Source organism: Pelodiscus sinensis, chromosome 1, assembly GCF_052426305.1.
Source record: "Pelodiscus sinensis isolate ZL-2025 chromosome 1, ASM5242630v1, whole genome shotgun sequence".
NCBI classification, from domain to species: domain Eukaryota; kingdom Metazoa; phylum Chordata; order Testudines; family Trionychidae; genus Pelodiscus; species Pelodiscus sinensis.
The window spans coordinates 191,210,036-191,229,667 of NC_143052.1; the positions used below are offsets into that span (position 1 = coordinate 191,210,036).

Below are 19,632 nucleotides of genomic sequence, written 5' to 3' on the forward strand. Positions count from 1 at the left end.
TGGGAACTAGTAAATAGCTTTTCCTTATTCACTTTTTCCATATCAGTCATTATTTTATAGACTTCTATCATATTCTCCCCCCTTAGTCTCCTCTCTTCTAAGCTGAAAAGACCAAATATATTTTTAATCGTTCTTCATATGGGACCGGTGCCAAACCCATAATCATTTTTGTTTGTCTTTTTCTGAACCTTTTCCAATGCCAGTATATCTTTTGAGATGAAACAACCTCATCTGTACGCAGTATTCAAGATGTGGGCATACCATGGTTTTATATAGAGACAATAAGATAATCTCTGTCTTATTTTCTGTCCCCTTTTTAATTATTCCTAACAGTCTATTTGCTTTTCTGACTGCCACTGCATATTGAGTGTATGCTTTCAGAGAACTATCCACAATGACTCCCAAGATCTCTCTCTTGAGTTGTTGTAGTTAAATTTGTCCCCATCATATTGTATGTATAGTTGGGATTATTTTTTCCAGTGCGCATTTTTACATTTATCAACATTAAATTTAATTTGCCATTTTGCTGCCCAGTCACTTAGTTTGGTGAGATCTTTTTGAAGCTTTTCGCAGTCTGCTTTGGTCTTAACTATCTTGAGCAGTTTGGTATCATGTGCAAATTTTGCCACCTCACTGTTTACCCCTTTCTCTAGATCATTTATAAATAAGTGGAATAGGATCGATTCTAGGACAGACTCTTGAGGGATCCCACTAGTTTCCTCTCTCCACACTGAAAGTTTACCATTTATTCCTACCCTTTGTTTTCTGTGTTTTTAACCAGTTATCAATAGATGAACAGATGTACATGTTATCCCATGACAACTTACTTTATTTAAGAGCCTTGTCAAAGGCTTTCTGGAAATCTAAGTATAGTATACCTACTGGATCCTCTTGTCCACATGTTTGTTGACTCCCTCAGAGAACTCTAATAAGGCATGATTTCCCTTTACAGAAACCACGTTGACTTTTCCCCAAGAAGTTATATTCATCTATATGTCTTACAATTTTATGTGTTACTATAGTTTCAACTCATTTGCCCAGCACTGACATTAGACTTATTGGTCTGTAATTGCCAGGATCAACTCTAGAGCCCCTTCTCAATATTGGTGTCACGTTGGCTATCTTCCATTCATTAGGTATGGAAGCCAATGTAAAGGATAGGTTACAAACCACAGTTAATAGTTCTACAATTTCCCATTTGAGTTTTCAGAGCTCTTGGGTGAATGCCATCTGGTTCCAGTGATTAGTTACTGTTAAGTTTATCAATTTGTTCCAAAACCACCTCTAATGACACCTCAGTCTGGGACAATTCCTCAGATTTGTCACCTAAAAAGAATGGCTGAGGTTTGGGAATCTCCCCAACATCCTCAGCTGTGAAGACTGAAGCAAAGAATTCATTTAGCTGCAGTGACTTTATCATCTTGGAGTACTCCTTTAGAATCTCAGTCATCCAGGGGCCCCACTGATTGTTTAGCAGACTTCCTGTTTCTTATGTACTTAAAAAACATTTTGCTATTACTTTGTGAGTTTTTGGCTAGCTGTTGTTCAAACTCCTTTTTGGTTTTTCTTGTTATATTTTTACACTTTGTCAAATAAAGTTTATGGTACTGTCTATTTTCCTCACTAGGATTTGACTTCTACTTTTTAAAAGATGTCTTTTTATATGTCACTGCTTCTTTTAGTTGGCTGTTAAACCACGATGGTACTTTTTTCGTTCTCATTCTGTGTTTTTAATTTGGGGTATACATTTAAGTTGGGCCTCCATTATGTTGTCTTTAAAAACTCTCCATGCATCTTGCAGAGATTTTACTTTTGTTACTGTACCTTTTAATTTCTGTTTGACTAACTTCCTCATTTTTGTATAGTTCCCCTTTCTGAAATTAAATGCTACAGTGTTGGGCTGCTGAGGTGTTTTTCCCTCCACAGGGATGTTACACTTTACCTTATGGTCACTATTTCCAAGTGGTCCAGTTATATTTACCTCTTGGACCAGATCCTGTGCTCCACTTAGGACTAAATCAAGAATAGCTCTCCCCTTGTGTTCCAGAACCAACTGCTTCAAGAAGCATTAGTTTAAGGTATCAAGAAATGTTATCTCTGCATCCTGTCCTAAGGTGACATGTACCCAGTCAGTACGGTGATAGTTGAAGTCCCCCACTATTATTGAGTTTTTTATTTTGATAGACTCTCTAATCTCCCTTAGCATTTCATATTCACTATCGCTGTCTCCTGATCAGGTGGTTGATAATACAGTAGACTTCCGATAATCTGGAACCATTGGGACCTAGGTGGTGCCGGATTATCGGATATATCGGACTATCAGGAGGTACTATAAGACGGGTTTTTATATATATAATACACACACACACACACACACAGTATATTAAGTGTTTTAACCCTTTTTGTTGTAGCACAAACACTGTCCAGCGTCACACAATGCCAGTTGCAGAGTGACTCGGTCCTGTCTGGTTTTGCTTGGCTCAGCTGCTGCTGCCACCTTGTGACTCTTTCTTTACCGAAGCTCATGCACTAGGCTTTTGCCATTTTGATGCTGGACTATCGGGAGTGCTGTACAATTGGATGCCGGACTATTGGAGTTTTACTGTATATCCCTACTACTATATTCTTATTACTGGCGCATGGAATTACTATTCATAAAGATTCTATGGAACATCTTGGCTCACTTAAGATTTTTGCTGCATTTGATTCTACATTTTCTTGCACATATAGTACCACTTCCCCACCAGCACAACCTGTTCTGTTCTTCCGATATATTTTGTACTTTGGTATGATATAATTCATGCCATCATTTGTTCCCTGGTAGATATTTCATTAAAAGAGTGATTTCATTCTTCAGCCCGCCATGAGCACATGGGCTCCTTGCATCCTTGTAGTCCAGGCATGTCCAAAGTCCGGCCCGCAGGCCAGTTGCAGCCCGTGTTCCGGTTTAATACAGCCCCACAGGTAATTTGGCAATATCTATCTTTTATGGCCCCCAACGAATCCATATGTATTGAGATGAATACATTGTAAAATCTCAGTTAATGTCAGTTGGTCTAAATCAGTTATAAATATATTTGGACACAACATGTATACTTGGTGTTATGTTCCTGTTCATATTTTTTGAACTTAAAAGTTGACAGACAACCTTTATTACCAATAATATGTAATGTACTTTACAATGTTCCTGACATATATTTCAGCTTCCTGGATTTTTTTTTTCATCTGGCCTTCAGATATGAAAGGCAGAGTGATTTAACACCTGTTTAGATTTGTCATCCATGTGACGGAATGAAAAGTATGCCGTTTGCAATAAACTTTGCATAAAATAGTTAATTTGCGTTTAATTTTAATGGTTCAAAGAATGTCAGGCAAAATGGTCGGCCCTCACACATGTTCACTTCATAAAATCTGGCCCTCTTTGAAAAAAGTTTGGACACCCCTGTCGTAGTCTGTTCCAACAGCTCCCTGTGTGCCAGCCTCCCTCCATTTCAGGAATGTTCTGCGGCGACTCCTCCATCATGCTAGAGCTCTGTGTGCCTTCCTTTATGTGTAGCTTTCTGCCTGCTTTCTCTTCCTCCCAATATTTTTCTTGTCTTTTTTTCTTGGAAAATAAGTCCTTTTGGATATCAACACTGTATTGTATTGGGAGGTTCAGTAGAGAAAGGAGCTATTGTTACAGGGGAAGACATTAATGGCTGCTACCAATTGATTCTTTATTTTACAGAATAAGATTGTCCCTCTTTTCCTCTTCCCTTCCACCATTTTTTTAACCAAATTATCAAAGTAGCATGATTCTATTCAGATGTGGCATTCAAAGGTTAACATATTACAAAGAGAGAAATGCTGTTGAGTGAACAATCTCACTTTGCTTTTGATTGGTGTAAAGTCTGATTTCTCTTTTCCCCCCAGAACAATCCATTTTTTATCAGTGGCATATTGAGTATTGGAACCAGAATAGAAAACGTAAGTTATCTACAAAGGTTTTTTTAAAGTATAGATATATATATGGCTTTTCCATTTGTCTTCAGTATTTCTTTTGTACATATTCACAAGGTACATGGGTATGTAACAGTTAGATTACCTGATATAAGTAGTCTCATTTTCTTAGTCTACCAGTTCTGAAGTTTTGGTGCATGGATGATATTTTTCTTGATATAACTTTCTTTTAACCCACACAGATTGGAGAAACTGGAAAGTTACTTGAACATTTTAAAAAAATAGTAAAAATTTGCTTTATACAGGTTGGACCTCCCTGGTCTGGCATCCTCCGGACCTGAACAGTCGTGGACAATGGAGTTTGCTTGACCAGGGAAGGTCTGGGAGGGGGATGTGCCAGCCTCCCCACTGGGCTCCTCTCCCCAGCCTCCCTAACCCATGAGCTGTGGCAGCCCTGCCATCTCACTGGAGTTTGCAGCAGTTGTAATAGAGCTCAAAGCAGTCCCCTGGCCCAGCTGGAGCATGCGATAGCTTGTCTAGCTGTGGGCTCCATTACTCCATGAACTTTGGCCCCCCTTTTCCTCCAGATTCCCTGACCTGCTGACTGTGGGCCTTGGTTCCCTGCAGCATCTGGTGGACTCCACTTCAAGTCACCAGCAACCTCTGCTGCTGGGGCTCTCTAGTTTTGCAATATCTGTGGTGCTTCCAGATGATGCCAGACCGGAGTATCAGACCACAGAAGTTCAACCTGTAGTTTGCCATTTTGAAGACCATATCATAGCCACTTTTAATAATGGGAGGAATAAATCAGCTGTGACTTGTTACTGGATAATTTACTTCTTGTATTTTTATTTAATTTAAATAGCATTTTGTCTTGATGGACATGCATTTAATATAAAATAATACTCTACATTCACAAAATCTGTTTTAAAACACTGATAGAAGGTTCACTTCTTTATGAAAAAATGCTTTGGAATATGCTTTGACAACTCATGCTGTGCTGGACACAAGTGTATTTCAGCATCAAGGGGTTTGAACTTGCAGCTCACCATATTTGAGGAATGTCAGGTCTTACGTCAGCTGTTGTTTCAGGTTAGGTTGAAGCACAAATGCGTAGGTGGGTGTAGTAGGGTCCTCAGTGGGCTGTGTGCCCTAGTGGTTAGTTTTCACTCAGTCGGGGGGTGATGGTAAGAGAGCTTTTGCTTTCCTATTCCTCTAGACTGACCCAGGGCCCTACAAGAGTCATCAGCATTGGCCTTTGGTAAGAATGGACCCTCTAAGTTTACCCTCCATGGGTTGCTTTCTATCACTGCTCCTGATTCCAGATAAGGAGGAGAAAAGAAAAACTGTCAGCCTGAATTGGACTCACCACATAGACCTGTACTTCAGAGATGCATTTTTAGCCCCTTTTAGAAGGAGTCTGTGGGTTAGGTTAGGTCTGTACTCCTTTCCAGCCTTCAACTTTCTTAGCGGAGTTAGCGTTCTTGTCAACCATGTCTCCAGTTGGAGCATGCACACCTCTACAATGTTTATGGGGCAGGGCTAGCTGAGTCCAGTATTGTCCTCTAACCCTTTATGTTCCAGTGTGGAACATAAAGTAAAAGTTTACACCAAGTAAAAGTTAATGGAGCATAAATTACATCTTGCATGGTACCAAGAAGCTAATTGGAAGGCAGTGCAGTTGAAAACAAGCTTGTGCTTTCTTTGGGAAACCCAGATAAGTAAGCTGATTGTCTCATTTTACATTAACTGAAATTTCCAAATGGTCTTCAAGGGGATCAGTCATTTTATGGAAAATAGCTTGCAGGATGGTGCAGATTCTTACAAGTAATCACCAAAATAAGCCTTTTATATTGTGTGTTCTAAGGATAACTAAAATGTATGATGATGCAATGACAAAATACAAATATTTCCTGTTTTTTTTTTTCAATGGCATGATTTTAATAGCACATTAAAATATTAATAAAAATCCCAAACCCTGCAATATTTAAATTCAAGGACACTAGTCCTGATAATTCATCTGTCTAAAAGAGCACTTATGTAAAGCAGTGATTTTGTTAGTTTTTGTAAAAAAATAATTTAAATTAAACTTATTACATTTTCTTAATTTCACACTTAAGTTCTAAGCTTACTATAATTTGTTTAAATGATTTAAATGTATAGTACATTTGCCAATGTTTTAAAGAAAATCACAAATCTTAACAAGTGGAAGTCATCAGATTAACAGCAGTAGCTTCTTCTATAGGTTTAGAAAAAGTATATTCATTTTTTAACTAGTTCAGTTTACTGACTAGTTGATTCCAAGTTAAAAAATCCAGTTGCATGTTGCTAGTGCAGAAAAGCTTGCTTTCTTCATCCAACCAGAATAAAAGCTAGGTTTGAGAAGATGAGATGATCAAGTTTTAAAATGCTAAAGAACAATGGTGACTAGAAAAAAATCATTTCAGTTCACTAGCTTGAGATAATACTGTACTTTGTTTCATCAACATCGGTTTTAAATGCAAAACATAATTTTGATAAACTATTTCGTAGATATCTATGGATTAGATATTAAGATAATTTACTGCTGGGTGCATTCTGTACCAAAAGTGAAAAATTTTGCACACAATATTTTAAACTTTGGCAAAATTAAACACTTTATTTGACAAAATAACAGAATAAAACTAAGTTCCCAGTATCAACTGGGGGGGGGGGGGGGGCGGCCTGTCCTAGTAGATTTTATTGTGCTCCAGTCCCATGATGGGGTAACAGGGTGGCTGGAGTGCCAGTGAATGTTTCCCTATTGTGTGTGTGTGTGGGGGAGGGGGGGGGGGGGGGGAGGAAGAAGGGACCCTGAGCCTTGGGGACCAGATCCTGGCAAACCGGGGGCTGCATATAGCCCCTGAGCTTTAGGTTCCCCACCACTGATCTATAGCGAATGTAGTGAGTTTGTTAGGTCTGAGGAAAAGCTGCTTGCAAAGAACCTTGACATATTGTCAATTATCACCAAAGGCATTTAATATTACAGTGGGCATATACTATACTGAGTAACGTTAAGTTGTTGATATCTATAAGCAAGTTGATCACATGAAATGTAGATGATGGTGTTAGCAAAACATAACATTTTGTTTTATATTATGCCAAAAGTGTCCTTCCTAGTTTGCAGTTAAACAAGGATTTGAGGAAAGCATCATAATTTAGGAGTGGTAATATGGAGCACCAGTAAAAAGTAACCATTATATGAAAAATGTTACTGAAAGGCATTTGCATATACTACCTTGTCTTGGTAATATAATGCTGTGTGAAAGATTCAAGAGCATGAGTACTGACCTCATGGCAGATAGTTAGGAATCCGAGCTCAAACCCAAAATTGGCTGTGAGTTCTATGCTAAGGCTATGTCTACATTAGCACTTTTGTCCGCAAACCTATTTTTGATTATAGGTTTGAAAAAATCCCAACAACCTTGGTCACCACAGATTTTACTGATTAAAAGCACCAGTATGGACAGTGCTATGACGGTGGGAGAGTGACTCCTGTAAGCATAGCTTCCGCTGCTTGTTGGGGATGGTTTAGTTATGCTGTGGGTAGGCCATCTCCTGCCACCATAGAACACCTACATAGGAGATCTTACAACAGCACAGTTGCAGGGGTATAGCTTTGTTGCTGTAGTGTAGACACAACCTTAGATTTCAACAACCAGTTATCAAAACTCTTTAAGCACTGCCCTTGCATTTACATGGAATCACAGATAATTCCCATATGTACTCTGTTATCGACTACTGCATAATTTTGTGATCAGTGGTCTCTCTCAAGAATCATAGCAATATTCAAGTGAATCCGAGTCCCAAAGAATCAATTACACTAATTTAGTTGCTCCTTAATTCTCAACAAAGATTATGCTTGCAGCCAATCCTATAATAAACTATATAAAACATATTAAATAGGAAAAAGAAATGTAAAGTGTCCTTTTAAAGGATAAAAGCAGTGAATATACATTAGTGAGGTGAGTTACAATTTTAAGTTTCAAAAGGTAATAGGATTATTTATAATCAGCAGGGGCTGTCTTTTAGGACTAATCCAAGTTAAGCAGATGCAGACCTCTTGCTCATGCCTGGAAGATTCTAGTTAATGGAGTCAAAGAGCATAGATGTAATTGGTTCTTCTTGGTAGGGGTTTTATACCTTTCCTGCCAGGTGCTTGGAGGTGGATGCTCAGCTGATAGGAAAGCCCGCTTGCATGACTCATTGTCACAGGAAGGAAGGCAGTGCAACAAAAGTCTTTATTCTCTTGAGGATTTGTAGGGAGACTTCAGTTGCAGGGTCCTACTGTAGTCTGGTATCAATGGATTTTTCCTTTTGGGAAAGATATAACACTTTTCTGTTGATGATGAGCTCACTAATTAAGGTCTCTCTACTGTCAGGTGATTTTACAGTCACACAGAGCTTCATAGCACAACCTCTGAAACATTAGCTTATAATATTGGATACAGAAACGAGTGATATTAATGTGCACAACAATTCATAAGCATTCATTGAAGTCTAAACACATTCTTATAATGTAAAAAATAGCTATTAGATTGTAACACTCATGAACAAGCCTGACAAAATACATAGCTAAAATCAGTGTCCAATTGAGACACAGGAACCTTGGTATGAGTGGGCATCTCATCTTCCAGCATCACTTGCAGGTCACCTCTAACCAAGTAGTTAAAGAAAAAAGTTATTTTAGGGTTGTCTTTGTCCCAAAATTTTAAATCTAGTTTTAGCATGTATTTTTCTGGCTTTTGTTTTGTGCATAAATCAGATGGTTGTTGTAAACTCTGAAAATACACATTAATTTAGTGTTTCAGGCAATTTCCTTCAATATTTTGGGCAAGTATCATTTAATTAGGCTATACTTTATAGAATTAACTTTTGAATATCATAGGATCTCATTAGTACAGGTTCCCACTTGAGCTCAATGGCACCCCAGTTCCAGCCCACCAGCCTTGATTATTTTTGTTGACCATGTATTTATACATAGAAATAATATAGTAGGTGTTTGAAATCAACTGAAAATAACCTTCCTGAATTCTGAGAGTTGTGGATTGGATACGAAGTATTTGCCCTATGCTTTACTATTTTTTGCAGGTGACACCCTAAACATTTACCCTTGTACTTTATTTGTCATTGTTACATTACATTGCTGCTATTCTATCTGTATTTGTTAATATTTTTACTTTATATTGTATTGTCAGTAATTTAGGTTCTTTTCTTTTACTTGTCTTATCTCATATAAGCAATACTGAGTAAAGTTGCTAACTTTCTCTAATTTCTGGTCTTTATTTGAAAAAGCGAGATTTTGATCTTGTGGCAGCCCTTGACTGGGTGAAACGTACAGGGGAGTTCAGTGTTCTACAGAAATTAGAAGAATATGGAAGTTTTTGTCAGCTTTCTCTAGAAGCTTTCTTTGTTGAATGTAAGTATAATCGTTATGACAGGTATTCTGAACAAATATAATTGAATTAGGCTACCCCTTATTGAATTCACTTTTGAATATCATAGGATCTCATTGTGACGGGTTCCCCCTGGGGTGCCACCTGGAACTGGGGCACCACTGAGCTTGTCTGCCCCACCTGCCTCAGTTCCCTTTACACTGTGCTGCTATGACAGACTCTCAATCCTACCTGCAGTATACACAAAGGTAGGGACATACTCAGCTGTAGTTTCACACAGATGCTGAGATGAGCTCTCTATGGGAAAGTTCAGCTAAGGAATTGCCCAGCACTCAAGTGAGTGTAAACTCAAAATTGTATAATCTTGTGCTGCACATAGAAGTATGCAGTCTAAACTCATTGAAATTCACTCTCTCCATTAATGTGGAGGAAGGTGTACACAGCTTTTTCCACCCCAGTTATAAATTCCACAAACTGGTTTTAGAGAAAATAAAAAGAAGTTTATAAGTGTTTATAAGGTTTGCAAACAGATGAAAACAAATTGCTTAGCAAATAAAAGCAACACACAAACTAAGCTTAAGATACTAACTAAAGAAACTGGTTATAAACGGCAATTTCTCCTCCTAAATGTTGTTTTAGGCACACTGCAGAGATTCTTGAAGGTAAGCTGCTCTTTCTTGCAGCTTAAAACCCTAAGCATATTACTCTAGTCCAGGTCCAGCCTTTCTCTCCAGTTCCATCCTTGTTTCCAGGTGCTTCAAAGAGTCTCTTTGGGCATGGAGGCAGCAAAGAATCATGATGTAACTCCACTTAAATAGCTTTTGTATATGGTGGGAACCCTTTGTTTATCAACTTTAGTTCCCATTCTGATAAAACGCTGATATTCCAAGTTTGAGTCCAACGGGTGACAGTACTCAATTGGCCTCCCACCTTTTTACCCCCAAGATCACTTTTTAAATGTCAGAACAAGCCAAGATCTACCACCCCATCCTTCCCCCAACACCACACCCCTTCCTTGAAGCCCTGTCCTCTCTGTTCTCCTCCTCTCCATCACTTGTTATCCCCAGCTCTTATACACTCTCAGAGTACAGGTACACTTCCGCTTTTTTTTATTCTTCTGTAGGAAGGGGTTTTTCTAACATTTGGCTTGTCTAGACTGGGCCAAATGTCAGAAACCCCCCTTCTTTCAGAAGCCCCTTTATTCCTTGTGGCTTAAAGGAATGAGAGAGAGTATGTTTGCTCTTCTGCTAGAAAAAAGCAGAAGAACAAATGCGTCCCTGGACACAGAAGAGTTTTTCTGGGATACCACTGGAATCGCGGGAAAAACTCCTGCAGACTAGCTGTACCCTCACAGATTTGAAACAGGCCGTGTAGGTTCTGGGGTGAGGATGAGGGATTTGGGTGTGGGAATGGGTGAGAGATGCAAGCTCTGGGAGGGAGTTTGGATGCAGAAGGAGGTGGAGAAGGGGATGCTGGCTCGGGGAGGGGGCTCCAGGCAGGGGATTGTTGGGGTCAGGAGTTTGGGTTGGGGTGTGTCAGGGACTTAGGACAGGGATGTAGGGAGTATGATGGGCTCAGGACACAGATTTGCAGTGTGTGGATGGTGCAGAAGTGTTGTGACAGAAGACTGAGGATGTGTGGGGGGGTGCAGAGTTTGGGGATGAGAGGCTCAGGACGGGGTTCCAGTGTATGATAGGCTCAGATTTAGGGTCTGGGGGAGAGGGGGTGCAGGAGTGTTACGATGCTGAGGCCAGATGGGGGCTTGGCCCTAATTGGGGGTTTGTTGGCCAGGTTTCATTTTTAAATAAAATATTATGTCAAATACAAAGTTTCAGCATTGTCTTTATTTATGAGAAAGTTGGGGAACCTGTTTTGAGTCAGGGGTCACTGACCCACAGAGAAGTCAGTCGGGGCCACACAAGTGAGATGTAAAAAAATGGCTCCCCCAAAACCCTCCCCAAGCCTCATTGATGTGGCCTCAACTGTGCTGGTGGGAGCAGGGGACATGGTACTGGGGAAGGGTGCTAGTGGGTGTGGGGCAGGGAACAGAGTGCTGGAGCAGGGGACAAGGTGCCAGTGGGTGCTGGGACGGGGTGCCATTGGGGACAGGGTTCTGCGGCAGGGGCCAGCGTGCCGCTGGGGCAGGGGACAGGGTGCTGGGGTGAGGACAAGGTGCCAGTGGGGGCAGAGGACAAGGTTCTGCAGCAGAGGACAGGGTGCCAGAGGGGACAGGGTGTTGGTAGGGACAGGGAGTCCCCCTCCCCTCCCAACTCCTCGCCTCCCCCCCCCCCCCACAGAGGAGGAAAGCTCCTGTGTGTGCCTCCTCCTGGGACTCCTTCCGCCCTGCAGAGGAGGGAAGCCCCAGCGCGTGCCTCCTCTGGGGACTTCTACCCCCTGGCATGCAACAGACTTGGGTTGTGGTACCACACCGAGGCTACGTGTACACTGGCCCCTTTTCCGAAAGGGGCATGCTAATTTCACAGGTCGTAATAGGGAAATCCGCGGGGGATTTAAATATCCCCCGCGGCATTTAAATAAAAATGTCTGCCGCTTTTTTCCGGCTTTTAGAAAAGCGGGAAAAGAACGTCTACACTGGCCCCGATCCTCCGGAAAAAAGCCCTTTTCCGGAGGATCTCTTATTCCTACTTTGGATTTCCCTATTATGACCTGTGAAATTAGCATGCCCCTTTCGGAAAAGGGGCCAGTGTAGACGTAGCCGCAGCTGTTTGGGGGAGGGGGAGCAGCCAGCACACTTCCTGAAACCCCAGAAGTGATGTGTAGCAGCCGGACTTCCTTCCACCCCGCAGGAAGCTAGCGCTACCTCCATTGTTGCTGGAGGTAGGTAGTGGGGCTTCTTGGGGGTGCGGGGAATGGGGGGCCCTGAACGCCTCGCGATTGAGTGGTTGAGCCCTCCTGATGGACCAGTCGATCGCAATCGACGGGTTGGTGACCACGGCAGTACTCTATAGGACCACAACAGCCATTATCAGAGGCTGTTTACATAGTCCTTGAGGACACCTCTCTGTGGATGATAAATGTTGTTTGAGACTTATTTTTCTCTCTAATGGCTCTTCTCCCAGCAAGCCATCTAGATCAGGGGTTTTCAAACTTTTTTTTCATGCAGACCACTCAAAAATTGATGAGGGTCTCTTAATCACTTAATGAGCTTTGCAAATGTTGTTTGTACCGTACTAGAGATGTAAAATCCTGTTTAATCAGTGTGGTGCTTACTAGGTAACTGGCTATTCATTCACATCTCTGGTTTTGAGGCTGGGAAGGAAGTCTATCTCTCCTGGCAGCCAAAGCCCTGGAGCTAGGGGATGTCATCCCTTTTTCGGCTGCTGCAGTACTGTACATCACACATTCCTCCTTTTTTCACTGCACTGCCTCCCCCATCTCCTATTTCCCCTACCTCACCCCACCTACCTCTTGTTCCCACCAATGTTACCACACCTCACCTTACCTGTGAGGGTCCAGGCACCTAATTAATTGAGATACATCTGTAAACCACTAATTAGGTGGGCTGCCCCAGTGTGCACCTTTAAAGGGAACTATCCAAGGACCACCTGAATGGAGTTCGTGGACATCTGGTGGTCCACAGACTGCAGTTTGAGAACCTCTGATCTAGACATTGCATTCTGTTTGATGGGTGTTCCCCAGGTGAAAACATACTTCTAATTAATACATAGCCAATATTCCTCACTTCAAATACAGAAATGATACAGGAAATGTTGCTGTTTATGGTGGGATGTGTTCTCGACACTGCCATGATTGGTGAAATTCATGAATACTGGGAACGGGGAAGCAGAGCAGGTGTTTTGTTCCTCCACAGTGAGTTCCCTACAGTTCCTGGCTGCTGTCGTGAGTGCAGGGGAGCCTGACAGCTGCAGCTGCCCCACAACAGGTCCACCTAAGGCCAGGTCTCCCCCAGGCCTGGGGAGACATTAATTATCTTACCCATTACAGATAGCTTCCCCAATTATCACCTCTAATATCATTAGCTCACAGACATTTATCTTCCCTCTTTATCCCCCTTCTGTTCTGAAATTTGATTTATCCTTTTCATATGTGTTCATTCTTTTGATTGTATCCTTTGGTATAAATGGTTGTGACAATTTTCTTCCACAATTTGATCTGAGGAAGTGGGTCTGGCCCACGAAAGCTCATCACCTAATAAACCATCTTGTTAGTCTTTAAAGTGCTACATAGTCCTGTTTTTTGTTTCAGCTACACCAGACTAACACGGCTACATTTCTATCACTAACATACTTCTTTGAGGAGTGTCCCTGTGGGTACTCCACTGTAGGTGTCTTGGCACCCCTGCACTTACAATTGGAACTTTTTAGCAGCAGTATTCCCCTTGGGTGCCGGCGTGCATGCGTGACACCACCCGCACCATAGTGAATGCACTGATGTGTGCGGGCTGTCAGTCATCCGTCCAGTTCCTTCTCAACCACTCCCAGCTTGGTTGGAACACAGCGCTCCTTGTTAAACTTAGTGTAGCATGAAGTAGTAATTAGTGTAGATAGTTCTAGAGATTGTTTTGGTTCACAGTTGGTTCCCCCTACCCTAAGTACAGGGGTAAGTTGATAGTTTAAATATTTTTTGTCCTCGTTCATAGTATTAGGAATAAGGTTATGATGTCAGGCTCACCAGGATTTAAACGGTGCCTGACATGCAGAATGTCCATGCCCATTTCCGATGTCCATGCCCCATGTATTAGGTGCCTGGGCCAGGATTGCTCTCCTATGAGCTGCTACCACTGTGAGAAGTTGTCTTCCAGATCTCTGAAGACAAGGGAGCTTCAGTTTAAGCTCCTCACTATGGAGAAGGTAGAGACACCAGCCTTGGAACCGGCATCGAGCACTTCTCCACCCTGTACGTCTTGGATCGGGGATTATCCGCACCAAGAGGAGCCTGCCAAGAAGACAGCTAAAAGAAATCATTCCTCACCCCCAGTGGAGAGGCCACTGAAAAGACTCAGCACAAGCCTCCCTCTCCCAAGGTAAGGGCTTCTAGGGATGCGCAGGCACTGGGGAAATCAGGTATGGACAAACCCCAAGGGGCAGTGCTGGCAAAGGCTACACACTCTGTGCTCTTGGTACTGAAGATGAATAAGACTGCCCCTGTTTCATTGTTACTGAAAGCATTGACACCTTCTCAGGCAGTGGCTAAGTGATGACCAGAACTCCAATCCAGATGCCAATGAAGTCGGTACCGACTGCAAGTATCAAAGGTTCCCCAGTGCCCATGACATCTAAAACACAGGACAAAGCAGTGCCTCAGTAAATGCAACCCTCTGCACTGACAGTACCGATCTTCCTTCCAGGACCGCTTACCACACATCGGGAGCTAGTGGTCATGTCAGTACCGGGCACGCTATTGTTCGGTACCGATGCCACACCAACACCTGCAAGTTTGGCCACTCCGTTTTCGAGTGATAGTGAGGATGAGGAGGAGATTCCTTGCCTTTCTCACCATGACACTCAACTTCAAAACCAACTTCTCAGCTGTAACAGAAGCAGCACATGGTCCAGACTCAGATGTGGCAGCCCTTTCCATGGCGCTCTCCCATTCTGCTCCCACAACCCTGTCAGGAATGGGACCCCTGGAGCACTATGAAGGCTCAGGCACCACCACCAGTGGTAGTTAGACCGCAGGCAGTGGGATCCAAGATGCCCAAATCCACAAGATCAGAGGTTACACAGGAGGAGATGGATGACCTATATGACACACAAGATGAGGATACACTGCTTCCTCACATCTCATCCTCTTCCCCAAATGAATTGATAATGCCCCCTCCTTTCACAGTGGGCGATGACTTTGTCTTTCCAAGACTTGTACAAGAGAGTGGCTGATTCCCTTGACATATCCCTAGTCAAGGTTCCTGACGCCCAGCACAAGCTGACAGATATACTGCAGGCCTCGCCCTCGGAAAACATTGTACTCAACCCAGCAAAAATTGTGACAATCACCAGCCTCCATCTCCCCGATGTCGAAAAGGGGCAACAGGAAATATTATTTATTTATTATTAAAGACACTTTAACGTGCCCGGGCACTCATTAATGGATCTCAAAGTTACCATGTTGTTTCAGGCCAATTCCACAAGTCGAATACACAGGGAAGCCTTGGAACTTAACTTTATTTACAAGTTTGGGATCCATCACAAAGGTGTGAATAAAGATATTACCTGGCTAGCACACTACCTTCCACATCCTAAGGAATTCAAAAACCAAACAATGAGTATTTAAGAACAATTTGCACCTTCTCTATCCGCTTCATGTAACATGAATACTCTAATTGACTTTTTCCCACTTTTCCCTTCCTCCTCCCTCATCCCCTCTTACTTATTTTGGAACTGGACCTTTAATACTCGATTCATCTGAAGAAGTGGGTTGTGCCCTCAACTTATGATACCATGTACGTGTTTTGTTAGTCTTTAAGGTGCTGCCTGACTGTTTTTTTTTTTTTTTAAGTTTTTCCAGCCAATATTATATGCCTGCTAAAGGGGCTGAATTCTTATTCATGCATCCTTCCCCAAATTCAGTTGTTGTCAATGCAGCCAATAACAGGGGCAAGCAGACCCAATATAAATATACCCCTTATGATCAGGACTAGAAGAGGCTAGATCTCCTAAGGGGAGAATTTTATTCTTCAGCATCCTCACTCATCAATATAGCAAATTACTCAGCATTCCTAGCCAAATACATGTACCACCATTTTGAAAAAATGAGACCCTTTATTGAAAAGCTGCAGGACAACAACAAAGCTTCATTCAAGTCCAACGTAGACGAGGGTATCCTCATAGTGAAGACAGCACTGCGGGCATCACTCGATACTGCCTACGTTGCTTCAAGGTTCCTGGTCACATCAGTTGTGATGCATCGTGGCTCCTGGCTGCACCTTTTGAGGTTCCCTAGGGAGGTGTAGAACACAATTGAGGACCTCCCCTTTGAGAGTCAGAAGTTGTGTTCTACCACCACAGATGAATCTCTACATTCCCTTAAAGATTCAAAAGCCACATTAAAAACATTGGAGATGTATGTTCTCCAACCAAAGAAGAAATTGAATTACCTCTACATGCTTTGTGGCAGGGTATCATCCTACTCCAGTCAGGGGACTATGACTTTAGATGTTGCTAGAGGCAACAAAAGTGCAGACAAACTAAAGAGCAACATGCCACGTCCCAATCCTTCAATGGCAGACAAACATTTTCTGCAGCTGGTTGAGGGTTTGACATCATTTCCGCCATTCAACCAATACAGATTCTGTTTTCAACTGTTCTACCATGCATGGTCCACCATGACAATGGACATATGGGTTCCAGAGGTCATAGCAAAGGGCCTCAATACCATTCCTCACATTTCCTCCAACCCAACCCCCTTCCCCATCCCTCTTCAGAGACCCCTCTCCCGAGTCCCTGATGCAACAAGAGATAAACAGATTGCTCCAGGTGTGGGAGGTAGAGATCATACCAGCAAATCATTGGGGAAAGGGGTTCTACTCCAGATACTTCCTCATGCCAAAGAAATCGGGAGGATGGAGATCCATATTGGACCTGTGCAGACTGAACAAATTCCATAAAATCAATGATTCACCATGGTAATGCTGTCAATGATAATTGCTGCATGGGCAAAAGGAAACTGGATGTCATCCCTCGACCTGCAGGATGAGTATTTTTGCATAGCAGTACGAGCATCTCCTAGAATGTTCCTGAGGTTCACCCTAAAAGATCAACATTACCAGTACTGAGTCTTGCCCTTTGGCCTGCCTGCGGCACCCAGAGTCTTCTCCAAGATTTTCACCATAGCAGTTGCCCATCTAAGAATCAGGAAGATCGATCTTCCCTTCCTTAGACGATTGCCTTAGTTATAACCTTGAAAGCCCAAAACCAGTTGGGTTCAGGGTATCTGAAGGACTGTCTTCTCCCATATGAACCTGTCCAGAAATTGAGGTCAGTTGGGGAGGCTCTGCACAGTGTTCCCCCCTCCCCCCCCCCCCCCCCAACTTGTGGAGATAAGGTTAAGATCTATGCAGAACAGAGCTCCTCCTAGCTTTTGCTCCCAGGCTGTGGAATTTTCTTTCCCGGGATATCTGCATGACGCCAACATTAGCATTGTTTCGGCGTCAGCCTAAAGTCACCTTTTTTACTCATGCTTTTATTGGTATTTGAGTCTGTGTCCCCCTCTTCTCAAGATGTCTTAGCAGGATTTATGTCCCTCTGTCGTCTTGTATTTTAATTTTTTTATATATTTTTTTATTGTTTTAAAAATGTATGCTGCCTCAAATATTTTAAATGGGGTACAAATATTTTAAATAAATAATAATAAATTGCCTGATAGTGGCTCCAACAGAGCAACAGACCTGGCAATATACCACTGGCACAATCCAACTCTTCACAACACTGGGGCTTCAAAAGTCCCAGCCCACCCCATCAGGAGTTGGACTTCATAGGTGCCACTCTGGACTGCATGCATACACAGGCGCAACTGCCACTGAAAAGGTTCCACGCATTGGCCACACTAGCCAGAACCATTATGATCTCCCAATGTCTGCCAGACAATGCCTACAACTCCTCAGCCATATGTCTGCCACCACATACATAGTTCCCCATGCCAGGCTACACATTTGAAACCTGCAGGTATGGCTATACACATGCTTTTGGTCTCACAATCACCCTTTACACAAGAGGCTGAGTCCTACAAAGATGATCAGGGAATCCCTCACATGGTGGTTCCAGATCAACAATCTCTACTCAGGAGTTTCTTTTCAACAGCCAACTCTGTCTATTCTATAGACTACTTAACTGCAGATGCTGGGCTGGGGGGGCACGCACCTGCAGACACAGCAGGCAGGGAAGATGGTTGCTGACAAACAAACCTACAGATCAGTGTGCTCGAGCTCTGGTCAGTAAGAAGATCTTGCGAACGTTTTCTTCCCTTAATTCAGCTCAACGCAGTGCAAATATACATAGATAACGCTGCTTGCATGTTCTACATAAATTGGCAGCGCAGGGCCAGAGATCATATGACCTTCGCAATGAAGCCACAGCACTGTTGCAGTAGTGCATCCTCCATGAGATCAACATATCAGTGGCATATCTCCCAGGCGAACAGAATGTCGCCATGGACCAACTGCATCGCATATTTTACCAAAACTATGAATGGGAGATACACCTCTCCCAAGCCATACATACCATCCTCTTTGAGTGGGGCTTTGTGGAAATAAACTCATTCATCACATTACACAACATCAAGTGTCCCTGGTATTGCTCTTGGGAGGGCCTGGGCAAGGGCTGCACTGGGGATGCCGTGTTGAACAACTGGTCTCACAAGTTAGTGTACGCATTTCTGCCTCTTCCCCTCCTCGGCAAGATCATACACAAGATAAAACACAACAGGGCCAGGGTAATCATGATAGCACCTGCATGGCCCAGACAGATCTGGTTCCTTTGCTTGTCACAACTGTCAGTTGCTCCTCCGATTCCTCTTCCATGATGGTTGGACAAAGTATATCAGGACCAGGGGCGAGTTCTTCATCCCGAGGCACACAAGCTCCATCTCATGGCATGGCTCCTTTAGGGTTGAATATATAGGACTCTTCCTGCTCAGAGGAAGTCCAAATGATAATTCTGAAATGTCACAAACAAAGCACAAGAAAGACTTAGCTTTACAAATGGCGACACTTCTCCAAGTGGGTCAAACATAGAGCACTCCAACCTTGATCAACGCAACTGGTGATAGTCTTATAACACCTTATAAAAAGACAGTGTCTCTAATTCATCAATAAAGGTCCACTTGGTGGTTATTTCAAGTGAGCATGATACAGTGGACAGCCAAACTGTATTTTCAGATCAGCCACTAAGAAATGTCTTAAAAGGTCTTAATATCTATCCTCCAGTCAAACTGGTGGAATCTCAACCTTGTCCTGAATGCATTGATCCACCCTCCATTTGAACTGATGGCAACCTTGGCACACCTCTCCATGAAGGTTGCTTTCTTAATAGCAATCATAACATCCAGAAGGGTCAGCAAGTTGGCTACTCTCATGGCTGACTCACCATTTATGATCTTGCACAAGGACAAAGTCATATGAAGAGCATATCCAAAATTCCTATGAAAGATAGTTTCACGCTTCCACATCAATGAACCTATATACTTAGCAATTTTCTACCAAAAGCCTCATCCTGATGCCAGTGCGGGAAGAGTCCATTTGCTGGATGTTAGATGTGCTATTGCTTTTTACCTACATAAAACAAAACAATTTAGGCATTCTCAC

The 19,632-nt window shown here is 42.6% G+C and overlaps 1 protein-coding gene across 3 annotated transcripts in view; it reads left to right on the plus strand.

Moving 5' to 3' along the window:
* Window positions 1–19,632, plus strand: part of TTC3 (tetratricopeptide repeat domain 3) — a 149,668-nt gene that overhangs the window by 28,433 nt on the left and 101,603 nt on the right. For all 3 annotated transcript variants that reach the window (XM_075911810.2, XM_075911801.2, XM_075911793.2), the window contains exons 6-7: window positions 3,913–3,966; window positions 9,253–9,376. In XM_075911810.2, the coding sequence (XP_075767925.2) occupies window positions 3,913–3,966; window positions 9,253–9,376 (178 nt within the window). The remainder of the gene's footprint in view (window positions 1–3,912; window positions 3,967–9,252; window positions 9,377–19,632) is intronic.